We start from the raw sequence: 13,814 nt of genomic DNA on the forward strand, positions 1-13,814 counted from the left end.
CTGTGAACGGGTGCCCATGGTGAGTTTTACAGTCACAGACTATTTTAGACGACTGATCTACAACTTGTTGAAGCTCTTCCGCCTTTCTTGCTGGCGTTTATTTTTCATGACACAAAGCACTGCTTGCATTTCCTGTGAGCTGCTTACACACAGGGCTCAAATTTTATCTCCTAAAGAATTGTATCATCACAGCTTTGTGCAACACACGACTTGCAACACGTCAAACCAATCCTAACAATTGCCAAAGATAGCTCAGTGTACTGCAACCTTGACATTCTTGTACTGTAATTTTACATGCACAGTTAAATATCGGTAGCATAAGGCTTGGTTTCCACTTGCTCCTTGTAAACTTAATTTTGTTTTAACTAGTTTACTCTGGGAACAAACTGACATTTGATTCTTTTCAGTCAGAGATCAGATCTGCAGCCTGAGGTTGTAGAGTACTGGCAAAGATGACAGGGTGCCCAGGCTTAGACTGTAAATGGATTCATGCCGGTTTGCATTTGCTGAAACACCACCACCAGTGAGCACCTGGTACTTCACAAACACTGACAGCAAAGCAACATTTGTTTCTTAATGAGTCTTCTATAATGAAATTTCAAAGAAACAAATGCCCTCATAAAAGCAAAATTTGTTACCTGCAACCATCAGTTACCTAATTAAATATGATTAAAACCAGATAACGTCTTAAGTATTATTTCAAAACATTTATATAAATACAGAGATGAAGAATATGAATAAATAATGGCCTGGCTTAAGTTACTTTAGTTCTTGATTTTCATTTGTAATTTCTCTCTGATCAGCCTGATCATCCTTTTACTTTCAAAAAAAAAAAAATCCAACAAACACCACCTTTGTCCTTTTTATTTATACATATATGCACACACAAACTCATCTCCTCTGCTTTAAGCTCCAACTCCTGTACTCTACTAAATTTTAAATATATAAAGCCACTGATAAGCTAAGGCTACTGTATACCTGGCATTACCAATGATGTCTGTATTTTTGTGTTCCCCAATCCTTTCATAATAGTTTCTCACTTCACACATATCGGAATTTTTTTTGCTTCGCCCCCTGCCCACTAATTTGGTACTTGCATTAGATGCTATATGAGACAGTTACAGTCCATGACAAGGTTCCTAGGCATTTTAGTAGTATAACAACTTTGACCACTTCTAAAGAACTGTTGTACCAAATCATTTCATGTTTGGCTGTCAACATGCTTCTATTTTACATGCCACTAGAAAAGTTTACTTTTTAGTACTTCAGACTGCTAAACTGAGCAGTGATGAGGAAGGGCATTAAATTATAGTCACTATAAAGGTGTGGCAAAAGATATTATTTGGCAGTCATCTTTTAAGAAGTATATTCAAGAATGGGGCAGGACTTTTTTCCTAGAATTTTTTTTTTTTTTTTTAATTGGCCCACAAAGCCTGTTGCAGGAGTGGCAGGGGGAGGTACAACACACAAACAAAAAAAACAAAGCTTCCTATCCCACCGGTAGAATTACAAATTTATTCTGGCTTCAAATGAAATTGAGGGGAAAAAAAATCCAGACAAGATTTAATGTTTATAAAGTCTGTGAGCATATGGGTAGATTGAATGGCTACCTCTTTTTTCTTACTATTTGTATTCTCTATAGGATATTAATAATTCTGTATCACACATGTACATTAATATGAGTCCTCTCAAAGTTTAAGGAGTGGTAGGCCTTAACTCTTACGAAAAAACTTAAAAGAAAGTTTTCATTATTTGAAACAAAGGATGAAAAGGATGTTTTCAGTTTACAAACTGCTGATATCCATTTTTGAAAGCCACTTTGTTCCTTTTGATTAGAACACCCTTTGCCTTCATTGCTGTGTTTCCATTCAGGAAAGATTCAGAGAGTTTAAAAAGCATGATTAGGAAGCAGAGGATAGTAAGTACTGAAACAAACCACAAGCCAAAGACCTCACACATTAGACATTACACAAGTAGCTCTCAGCCTTGTGTAAGAACTAGAAGGGCATAGAATCCTGTTTTCAGAAGCATCTCCTTTTAGGCAACAAAATACTTTATACAGCAGTGTTTGGCACACTTGAATCAATTCCACTAGTTTTAAAAGCATAATATTAAGTTACATAACAAGCACTGTTAAGGTAACCTCTTTCACTATTCAGTATTCTGCTTTGGATGCAGAAGGAAATTCTAATTCCCAAAAACAAAAAGGAAAGATGTCAGTAAAACTTGGAAATAGGAAATTACAGAAGTTAAAACAAACAAAAAATTGCATAGCTGCTTGAAGTGTAACACACAGTGCATCTTTCTAGTCAGGAAATAGCACCTCATTTAGTACTAAGGATGTATTCACTTGCTATGCTTAAGTATTTTTCAATAGTTATATCAACCCATTAAAAAAATATCTCTAGGAAAGAAAATCAGAACCGCAAACCATGAACAAAAATTAGTTTTCAAATTTATTTATTTTTTTTAAAGTTAGTACACCAGTTTAAAGACAAACAAAAAACCCCAAAGCCCACTGACTTTATTTACATAGCTGATACAAGAGAAAAATCCATCCTGATTTTATATGCAGGACTGGTTTAAAGTCCTGTTTTGCTAATGTTAGAAATAAAATCCCAAATCAGGCCTAGTAAGCTTCAGAAAACAGAAGGTCTAGCACTGTCCATTTACAGCCCTTCTGCAATTCAAGCTTGAGAGAACTATTGTTCAAAATTTCAAATGTATTTCATAATACGAGTATCTCTCTCCTTCCAAATGAAAGAAAACCAATTTCCAAATCAATTTTATCTACTGCATGGGACTAACTAATGAAAACACTGGCTATTCCACCCGTCAGTCCAGTGGGGACATATTACTGAATACACACTGAAGAAACAGCTAGGTTTATTATGGGCTGTACAGACCAGACAAACAGCTTATTGATATGGTCTGCTGAGAACTTGGGGGTTTGGGGATGCTTTATTACAGGCTATCAGCCATTCCTGACCTAGACTGCTATACAACTGGCATCAAACTAACAGTATTGTAGGGAGTACTACCAAAACCCTTAAAACACTGTTTTATGTCATAAATAAATTAATACTTAACTTACTAAACAATTAAAACAGGATAATCTCAGCTGATTGAAAGAATGTTTTGTGGCAAGAAGTTATTTAGGAGCAGTCCTAGTCCTAGTACATGTGAACAAGGTGGGGAAAACAGCCCCAGAACTCCCCTCCCTGACCCCCAAACCTCTAGCTCTTCTGCTGTAGTCCCTAATGAGTTGCCTAATAAGTACTTATCTGTGTTAAGACTTTCAAGCATAACTTGAAGTAGAAAAATCTAGTCACAAGCTAGACACAGTGTAACCATCTCCATATGCCGTTGTTCAAGATTGGATCAGGTACATTTGTTTCTCAGGGTTACTAATAACTGGTATATCAACTTAAATAGTATTGCAATGGAAATCACGAACATGAAACCATGAGAAAAATAAGCAAGAATATACAGAAAATATGGAATCAACTCTCTAAATAACTTGCTGCTACTGATCACAGGAACCTGTTAACACAAAAAACTGCTGGATTTATTGCTTTTGTCTATTCCTGGTTTTCCTTCTAACATTAAGATACTTCTCTGCTAAGATCTTTGCTAAGAAACCCCCACAAACCCATCAACACAACTTCTACTCCCCATCCCTTTTTTAATTTATTATTTTTAAGGAAAGTGGCAATCGTATGTGCACATGTAATCAAGAATTAGTAAAGAAGTAATGAGAATACTTATAGTCTTTCCCCACTATGTGCTGGCTAATACAGGAAAGGTTGAATATAGGAAAACAGAAAACTGAAGAGTACCCTCTCAAGGTTCTTTCAGAGACGAAAATCCTCACTTTTGCTGAAGTATTTTAAAGGTAGTCCATTAAAGTCACATTTCTGGAATTTAATTACCATTCCCCCAAAAAATTATCACCATGTTGAATAGCTTAAGAAATTAACTTGTAACTAAAAAAGGCTTCACAAAGCAGGAAGAAATACCTGTGAAAACAAAGCCTAATAAAATTGCTGCACTGGAAGCTATCACTGGAGCTTAGTAAGCCTACTGCAAAGTGACACTTGCAAGACAGTGGCAGAACAGAAGCATGGATAAGTACTTATCAAGCCTTTTAAAAATTTTTTTAACATTGGTTTCATTGTAGTCCAACATTAGCAATACATGCTGTCAGTAAATCAAGCAACTTCTTGCACAGCAAAAAAACTGCCCAATGCAGTTTGTATTTTATTACATTTTGATTTGTCTGTATTCAGCAAAACCACCTTTGGAGTAGAAAAAAACCAACCAGGGCAGCACACGGAAACAACGAGATAATACACACACACACACTCCTCAAACCACATTAGACTTCTGTTTGCTGTTCTGCGTGGCAGAAGAACTTGAAGAGTTCTATGATTTCTGTTCTCATTTGTTGAAAATCACCAAGCTTAAGAAACAACAAAAGTAGTCTACAGGCTACTCGACACCTAGATTAAAAATGAAAACAATTTAGAAGTTTCATGCCTTCTTAAACCAGTCCAGCTAGACACTATCACTCCCAGTCACCTACTACTGCCTTGCATGAAAGCTTACCAGTTACTTCTGACCCTTCCATCCCCCAGGTGAAACACAACAGTGAATTGTCCATTGTCCATTTCAGTGACTGGTGAAGAGTGCAAGTCTTAGCACATATCTTCCCATGGCCAAAACAGACAGAAGAGTATACAGGGTTAAAATTTTAACTTCCTTCCCCTGTGGTTGTATCTGAAAACTACTGTTAAAGTACTGTACTTGAATTTTTAAGAGTGTTAGGTTTTTGCTAGATATAGAAAAAGGTGATGTTTCTCCACAGTCCCTACTACCAAGCCACCTCTTTCTAAAGAAGTTAGTCTGACTATAAATTACTACTGCCTTAACTCAAAAGGAGACTTCCACACCCCTGTGACAAAACAGAACTCTACAACAAAGCTTATCCGTGAGGCAAGTAACTTCTGCAAAGGCCACAGGGAATACGTTCACAAGTAACCAAGTGTTGGCAGTGCCAACCCCCATACCCAGACATTTTTTTTGTTACTTGTTTTTGTTCAGCGTATAGGTGTCGGGCACTGGTAAACAACCCCCTCCAAGTATTTTACCAGATTAGAGACACTTCTCCCACTCAAAGGAAAAACAATACACAGCAGATTAAGTCTTCATTCACAACCTGAAGACACTAATATCCTGGACTAATTACTGAAATAAGCAATAATACTTAAAGGAATAGATTCCACTGTTCTGGCAACTATTTACTAACAGGTTACAACTGAAGTTAGATCGGACCTTAATCATACTAGCTCTTTTCTTAAGTGTTCAAAAAGCGACCAATATGTGCAACTGGAAACTGGAATACTTGCATTAGTGTACAGAATGACAAGGTATCCCCACCTCATGTGCACATTTCTGGTACCTCCATCACAAAAAGGAGAACAGAACGTGGAAACAGAGAAGGACAATCAAAGTAATAGAAGTCCTCCCACCTAGGGGAGATTAAGCAGGTCTTGGAGGGGGAATATCTAAAGATTACAATATAGAAAAAGTCAATTAAATCATTAATAATATGAAAACAATTTTACACAACACCTTAGCTAAGCAACCTTCTAAGCCACATACCGGCTTAAAGAAAAGCATACCAACATGGAAGACCATACATCTACTCTGTTTCTGAATCTCTCGAGTATCAGCTACTGATCACACAGCAAATAAGAACTCCACGTTGCTTCAAACACAGCATGGCTTTTTTGGTATTATATCAGGTAACCAAGGTACAGGTAACGCAAGAAGAATCACCTTGTATCCTTTTCCCCTAAACACCTGCTTGGTGGGAATGCTGGAAACAAGAAAATAGGCAAGATGGACCTTGCTTTCAAACAGAACCACAATGGGGTTCCTTGAGATTTAAATGAAGAGGCATTTACTTCAGTAGGTCCCCCCTGTGTGTTGTAGCTACTGTTTAGTACTTCTGTACATGCTCATGGGCTACTTCTGTAATTTTCAAACCGAGACAAGCATCAGCTTAAGTAATTTTCACCCCCTTTCAGCATGGGCATCCTGACCTGGCATACTGGCAATCATTTCAACTCCTTTTCAGACTTGCTGTACAGCTTCACTCAAGTGAAATCTCGTTTCCCTGACTGCAAGACAGGAAAAACACTTGTTCACTCTTGTAAATATTAAGATCTGTTGTGCTTTTTTATCTATAAAAGTCCAAGTCATCATGAATTTAGTTAAGTGCTATAAAAGTATCTATAAATAAAGTACTGGTGGGATGCTGCTTGTGTTGTCCCTGTTCTTTGAATAGCAGGCAGTTTCTAGTCTTTACAATTTGCCATTTGCATTAAATTCATTTGTATTAAATGCATATGCATTAAATGCATTTTGAGGAAAACAAAAAATAAATGAACCAGTATATTTCCAAATCTATTCAGTCTAGAAGAGGATTTTTAAAAAGCCATGTTAAGATGCATGTACAAGGAAACACAACCTTCTTTAAAGAAAAAGCACCCTAAAAATGCATTAATAGTGTGTTCCAGAATATTCTATATTTACTAATTTTCACTATGTTAACAAATAGCCTCCTTTCTGCTCATATAAGCACCAGCTAACATACATAATGATTACAACCAGCCACATTAGAATGGAAATTCTACATTACTATTCCTGTGCAATTAGTCTATTAATTAAGTTAATGAGTCAAGCACTGAGGTGTTCAAAATTGTACGGAGACTAAATAATGCCCACTGGGAATGGCAATCATCCTATATGTGCCAGTCACATTCCCAGTCCCTTTCCTATTCTGCCCCTACTCACATATGATAAGTAAACTGTACTTCTCATCAGAAATTCTACCTGGAAGGACAGCTGAAAAGAAAAATGCTTGAACACTACAATGTATTCTCCTATTGAGATTAATCTCTATCATATTTTAAGTTAAAAAAAAGTTAGATCTGCAAACACAAAAAGAAATTGCAAACAACTGCACATACATTTTCAGTTAACATTTAAAGCTCTCCACTAATTAACTACGGGAGCTTTATCCTGAAGTACCAAGAAGGAACAAGAAAATCAGTTTTGGTCTCAGTAGCTTGTCATTCAGAATCTTGAGACAATAAGCAGTCAACAAACGCACAGCAAGGATGCTGATAATGATGAGCCTTACAATTGCACAGGAACTAAAATTACAGTCAAGAATACTCCTCTTAATGTCACAGCAATATACTGTAAAGACAGAACGTATCACAGTAAAGCACATCTATTTACACCATTATAAACATCTACACTGATACATTTCTTTCTTCGTTCTATGAGCTCTCCTAGTAGCTAAGACCCCTCCTAGCAACTATGTTCCCTCCACCAAAACTCAATCACTCTTACCTGAATATGCCAAAATACTTCTACAAGTAGCTTATAAGTTTTAATGATCTTATTAATTTACAACAGTAGCATGCATGTTTCTGTACAACAAACAAATGAGAACTCATTGAAATGCATCAGAAAGAGTATACCAAATATTCCCAAGCACCTACTTCCAAAAGTCATTCCAGGGAGGGAAAAAATGATAAAGCTGGATGAGTATTTTGTTCTCAAACCTTATCTTTCCATATCAAGGCATGTAGTTTAGAGACTGAAATACATAAGCTTGTCAGTGTAGCATTTTACATTCAGGCTGGTATGAACATTTTAAAGTAAACTTCGGAATCCACCTAAACAGTAATTTCCAAATGAAGCAAATCTGTTAATTCTGAGTTTCTGGACTACCGTTGGAAAGGGAGTGAATAATGATATAATGATCCCTTTCAAGGCACCGCGCCTTGCTGGTAGGAAAAACAGAGCAATGCAGAAGAACAAAATCTGCATCAACAACAGATTAATTGGTCAAAAATGGAACACTCCATTGTATACCTATAAAAAGAAGTCACACACCACCACAACTGGCAGCCTTCGATTAAGTCTAAGGTCTGCTGACAATCTAACAGGCTACTGCCACTTAACTGACGTGCCAACATTGACAGTTTGAGAGAAGAGAGCTCTGGGAACTACAGAGAATGATAAAAACTGCAATAAGCAACTAGAAGACAAGCCCAAAACCCCACAATAAGACTAGAAAATAAGACCGATGTACACCTGACAACCAAAAAGGAAAAAGATGAATATTTAAGACTGTAGCAAGCAAGCATTTATTTAGTCCAAATAAAATTAACTTCCTCAAAAGCATCTTCTCTTAAGTCTTAAAACCACTTTTTTGTCAAATACCAAGGCAGGAGTTCCACAATCACCTTCCCTCAAAGCCACCTGTCATGTCAAAACTATAACAATCTAGAAAAACTTAAAACACTCTTCAGAAGTCATGACAAATTTACCTTGAAAAAATGTACATAGTTTCATAATATTTACCTCATGTTCTGGGTTTTCCTGTCCATCTTTGCCACTTTTTCCACTCTTGACTGATTTTGCAGGTTCCTTAAAAAAAAATTTGCAGTCTCAGTTACACTGAAAAGGAGACAAGAGCTAGTTTTCAAGTCAAGAAATTTGGGGGTTTTTAGACACTAAAGCTATTAAAATAGACAGGACAAAACCGATACTATTTTATTGGAGGAACTTAATACTGAACTATAGTCTCTACAACGCTTTAAACATTTTTCATCCACAGAAAGTTTGGAATTTTATTTATGCCTCAAAATTCACCCACAGAGTATATAAAGATAAGCTTTCATATAGGTAAGCAGGCAGGGACAAAGAATACAAGCAATTTGAACCATGTCTAAGAACGTACGCTTGCTGGTTTTGGTTTTTAGCTTCAGGAATATTTATATTTAATTTAGCTTTGAAACTAGCATCAGTGCAGTACACACTTTCCGCTTCATTATTTTATCTGTTTTAGGGGCTAGAAAGTCTAGTATTAGAAGCAGGCCCACAACTCAAATTTCTCCCTCCCAGCACTGTAATAAACTTGCATCCTTCACCCACAGCATATTTTTGAGATTTGTTATTCTCAGAAAAGTAAAGACAAGTTCAAATGATTTTAATATCAAAGGTGTCAAGGATATCGGGGAAAAAGTTAAAACAAACAAATCCCCACAAACCACAACACCCACCCTCCCTACATCTAATTTTAAAACGATGTTGAAACACTTAAGAAACAAGCAGAAGTCAACCAAACAGAAAAGGTCTGGAGGGACAGCAGCTGGATGAGGCAGACAGTCTATTTCACTGTTTCTGACTTCCACTCACATGGCTAATTGCCTATCACATAAAATAAAGCACAATCCAGTTAACTTTCTGTCGGATTTAGAAGTTTTCTGCGACTACTACTTGTGCAAGTTTCTTTCGTTGCTGCCACACGAATCACTCCAGGGAGCGCCAGGGAAAACGGAGGCAAAGCGAGGCCAAAGCTAGATCCTCTCCCACGGTCAGAAAAATGAGGTGAAAAGATTTCGAGTGGCAATTAGTGCTCCTTGAGTGCTTATGGTGATTCCCAAAGCACAACTTCAACTGCAGCCAGAGCCACGCAGCACTGAAACTTTCTGGGTTCCCGGGACGGGGATCAGGCAAGCAGCTATGGGGGACATACACTCCCCCCAGCCCTGCCGCCATGAAAAACACCCCTTTCTCCTCCACCCCCCAACATGTCCGGGCCGGCCCCTAAGTAAGAGACACCCCCTCCCAGCTCACCCTTCCGCCAGGCACGGCTGAGGACACGTTTCCCATCCCCTCCCTCCCTCCAGCACTCCCCCGCACGCCAAAACCACGGCCTCCCTCCACCGACTCCCTCCCTCCGGCTGCCCCCATCTCCGCGCCCGCCCACAGCGGGCTCCGCGCCCCCGCTTCGGCGGGGCGGACCCCGCCGGGGCCCGGCGAGACCATACCAGGACCACCCCCCGGGCCGCCACAGCACACCCCGGACTAGGCCCCACCGGGAGCTGCCCCCTCCCCAGTACCCGACTCCCGGGGGAAGGAAGGGGGCCGGTATCAGCGAGGAGGGAGCTGCCCCTCGCCCGGCTCTCCCCAGCGGCGGGGAGCGCCCCACCGCCCTCCTCGGCGCTGGGCTCCGCTCGCCGCTGCCACCCCCCGCACTCCGCCGCGCTCTGCCCCAGGCCCCTCCTCCCCGCGGGGCCTGCGCCCCACAGCCTCCCCACAGGGCCCGGACCCCCCCCCAACCCCACCGACTCACTTTCTCCTTCTTGTTTTTATTCGGCATGGCCGCCCCACGCGCCGCGGCCACAGAGCCGCAACCCCCGGCGGCCCCGCTCCGCGCTGCGCCCGCCCCGCGCTGCCGCTCCCCCCGTCCTCGGCGGCGGCCTCGGCCCTCCCCCCACCCCCTTCCTCCTCCGCCCGCCGTGAGCGGCCCGCTGCCTCCCCATTGGCTGCTCGCGTCACGTGAGCCGCCAATCCCGGAGCGTCACCTCGTAGGCGGGGCTGGCGGCGCCTTCCCGCCCCTGTCCCCTCCCGTCACGCTCCCCCGGGCTGTGGGGCGGGCCCCGTGGCTGCAGCCACGCCTTGGGCTGGGCCCCGCAGGCCGAGCCGCTCCGCCCCCGCGCCCCGGTCCTGCCGCCTCGGTGAGGGGAAGCAGAGGAACGGGGTGAGGTGTCCCCCGGGCCTCCGGCGGGCTCTGCCCCAGCCGGTGGCACCCCGTAGGAAGGGAGAGGTCCCTGCAGCCCCCCAGGCCCGAGCTGCCTACCGGAGCCCGCTCTTGAGTGAGGGGTATGGGCTCCGCCGCTGTGGGCGCAGGGAAAGGTGGGACGCGGGAGCCTGTCACTGGAGAGCGGCAAATGTTTAAGAAAGAAAAAGATAAAACAATGTAGGGCATGTCTGAAGCAGGCTGGCCCTCTCACACAAATCCAGCGCGGTCATCATCAGTTTGAGGACTTCAATGTATGCTTGCAGTATATGGGTAAGGAAAAGGTGAGCTCCGCATAGTTGCAGTCCGATTTCATAGTAGTATGTTTATCCCTTGTTTGTTTTTTAAAGCCTGGGTGCAGATGTGTTTGTTGTGACCGTGCCCACTTCTGTCAGAGAGAATTTTTTTTGAACAAATCGCTCTAGTCTCTCAGAGCCAGAATACAAAAATCAGAACAATCTTAGGCAAAAGGAAGGTGTGTATACTTCATCTGGAAAATTTGCAAAATGTTTCACACATGGCCAGATTAAGCCCCAAACTACTGAGAAGGCACAGGGAATATTAAGACTCATAATAATGCCAAGACATAAACCATTTAAAATTTAGGTTGGACGTGCTTATTCAATTCTAACTGTGCTGTGCTGTGCTACTAAGGGATAGAAAAATTACGGCCTAATAAATACCAGTATAAAAGTGAAATTGATCTGCCTTACCTGACTTGTGAGTACCAAAGCCAGCATGAGCAAGCATCTGTGCTCTCATTTTTAGGAACTGGGATTTCTAAGAACCACTTTTGTCTGATGTGATGGTATCTGACATTAGCTTGCATCCATTATATTTGAACACTTTGCTTTTGCTGTGGTGAAAGCACAAAGAAACTTTCCCTTTTCCAGGCACTGCAGAGAAGTCATCTGACTGGAGAGCTGCTTCCTCTTACTTCAGTCCCCTTCTTTTCCTGCTTCTTAAGTGCTAGAAAACAAATTACATCTGCCTCTTATCCTTTCCCTAATCTTCTCTGATTTGAGGATTTAGAAATGAGGTGCAGTTATCACTATTGTGCTTCTGTTAAGAGTCAGTCAGGAATGAGTTACTACTGATAAATAAGACTTCTGACCAACGGAGCAACATGGATTTCGTACATACTAAGAGACAGTAAGGGAAAGAAATCTACCTCCATCTGTGGTTTGAAGTTTGATCAGTGTATGAAAGGGTTTGTACAGCTGACGATAAACTTGACAGCTTCCAGTCCTTTGTTAGGTTTCAGTTTCACAGAAGCTTAAACTACTCTTAATTCCCAGCTGTTGTGTTCCTGTCTCCCTCCTCTGCACTGATGCTGGTACTGTGCAGCTCCTTAAACAAGTTCATAGAATTGATCAGAATTGAAAACTCTCCCCCCAAAGTGATGTGTTTGTTTTTTGTTTTTTTTTTTTTCTGCCTTGAACTGGCACACCACCACCTGCTTCTGTAAACACTAGCATTGGCTGAAGGAAGGGGGTGGAAATGTGTGGCGGGGGCGGGATGTGACCTCAACAGCCTAGATTTAGATCAGTTTAAGCAGCTTAATGAGTTTCTCATTGGCTCTTGGCCTCCTTTGTGCTTGCTAGTGCTCATAGTTTTTCCAAATAATGGAAAAACTCTGTCAGTATCATTGTTACTCAAGTATTTCTGAATAGTGGCAGCAAAAATTGTCTGTCCTTATTTTGCTGTTAGTTGGGAAACCTTGAATTAATACGTCAGACTGAATATAGGTTCAAAACATGGCACTGACTCAGTTAACATTTAGGAGGTTTTCTTTGTGACCACAGATGTAGAAACTCTTGTGAAAACTTGACTCCCCCTCACCTCACTTGCTGGGGAAAGAGTCTTATTCACCAGTAACAGAAAGCAATTGTGTTTTTCAAGGCCTGCTGTATTATGTGATATAATCAGTGGGTGGAGGTGGTTTACAAGAAAAATAGTTCCGTGTGTATGCTCTAGTGTCTTCCTAAAATATGAGAATAAAACTAGTCACTTACATTTTCATGCAGTGCTAAGATGAAATCTTAATTTTACTAGTCATACATCACTGTAGGACTAATTATTCTGCTACAGAGGAGGATTAACTGTGTAAATAAGGTGATGTAATATGAGTGTGAATATGACTGTATTAATGTTTGCATTAACTTCTGAAGATGTTTCATGCAAACTAGATGTTTTCAAAAACCAGAACAGATTCAGACTGATTAAGCTATCTCTGTAATTAAAATAGCAAAAACTAATGCATGTAGCATAGCTTTCAATTCGCATTTTTTTACTGTATTGATTAAATTGGCTGAACTTGCAAAGGTTAAGTCACCAAATAATTTCAAGTCTTGTGTAAAACACCTGGGTAATATTTAATAGCTTGAAAGTGGGCCAAGTGGGGGGGAATATTTACACAGTTAGTCCTTTCCGACAGTATTGGATATTCTTTTTTTGTTTGGTTGGTTTTCGTTTTAATCCCTTTACAGCAGTTGAGCAGTCATGGTCCAGCCTGACTTTCCTAACAGATCACTGTCACTGTGATAGGGATAACATCTTCCATGCCCATTTGTATGATTTTATTGCTTTCCATGCACTCTCTAGTTTAATTGAGTGGTAGGCCAGTTCAACTTGCTAAACTGGGAGAAAACTAACTGAGCAGAGAAGGCAGGAGACAATGAAACCTTTTGCTAGCAAGCTGTTAATTTGGCTTAACTGAAACTATGCAACTGCACTTGTGGACAAGGTTTGAGAAACCAGTGAACTGTCATCATTATACATAATTGTCAAACATTGGCAGGCTCTTTCTCAAAACACCGTTTTATTGACTGAAGCAGATCTTTTCTGTTTTCTGGTACTCTGTGTCAGATGTAAAGAGAGAACTGAAAACTGGAATGGATGGGTTGAAATTTGAACAATTTTTCTGTGCTTGTGCAGGCTAAACTATTAGTTAAGGTAACTTTCCTGTCTGGACTAGTGAAACTGCCAGGTTATGTCTGAAGGAACTAAGGGAGGGAATAAACTACTTCATCAGCACCTGCAATGGACTCTGCTTCTGTGTAACCTAGCATCAAAAGCTGCAAAGCCAGTATATTCAACTTCACAAAAAAGCTTAAATGTCTTTCAGAAACCTTCTCCACTACCA

The 13,814-nt window shown here is 40.8% G+C and overlaps 1 protein-coding gene across 2 annotated transcripts in view; it reads right to left on the reverse strand.

The window, feature by feature from the left end:
- PPP2R5C (protein phosphatase 2 regulatory subunit B'gamma) overlaps positions 1-10,282 on the reverse strand; it is a 79,447-nt gene extending 69,165 nt beyond the window's left edge. The window contains exons 1-2 of one of the 2 annotated variants that reach the window (XM_086463642.1): positions 10,223-10,282; positions 8,446-8,511 (exon numbers count right to left, since the gene is read on the reverse strand). In XM_086463642.1, coding sequence (XP_086319768.1) covers positions 8,446-8,511; positions 10,223-10,249 — 93 coding nt within the window. In that variant the 5' untranslated portion in view covers positions 10,250-10,282. Of the gene's footprint in view, positions 1-8,445; positions 8,512-9,146; positions 9,165-10,222 lie in introns of those variants that run through there. The other variant, XM_086463644.1, reaches the window with a different exon arrangement.
- Positions 10,283-13,814: the final 3,532 nt, after the last annotated feature.

This window comes from Leptosomus discolor, chromosome 3 (assembly GCF_034619465.1).
Source record: "Leptosomus discolor isolate bLepDis1 chromosome 3, bLepDis1.hap2, whole genome shotgun sequence".
NCBI classification, from domain to species: domain Eukaryota; kingdom Metazoa; phylum Chordata; class Aves; order Leptosomiformes; family Leptosomidae; genus Leptosomus; species Leptosomus discolor.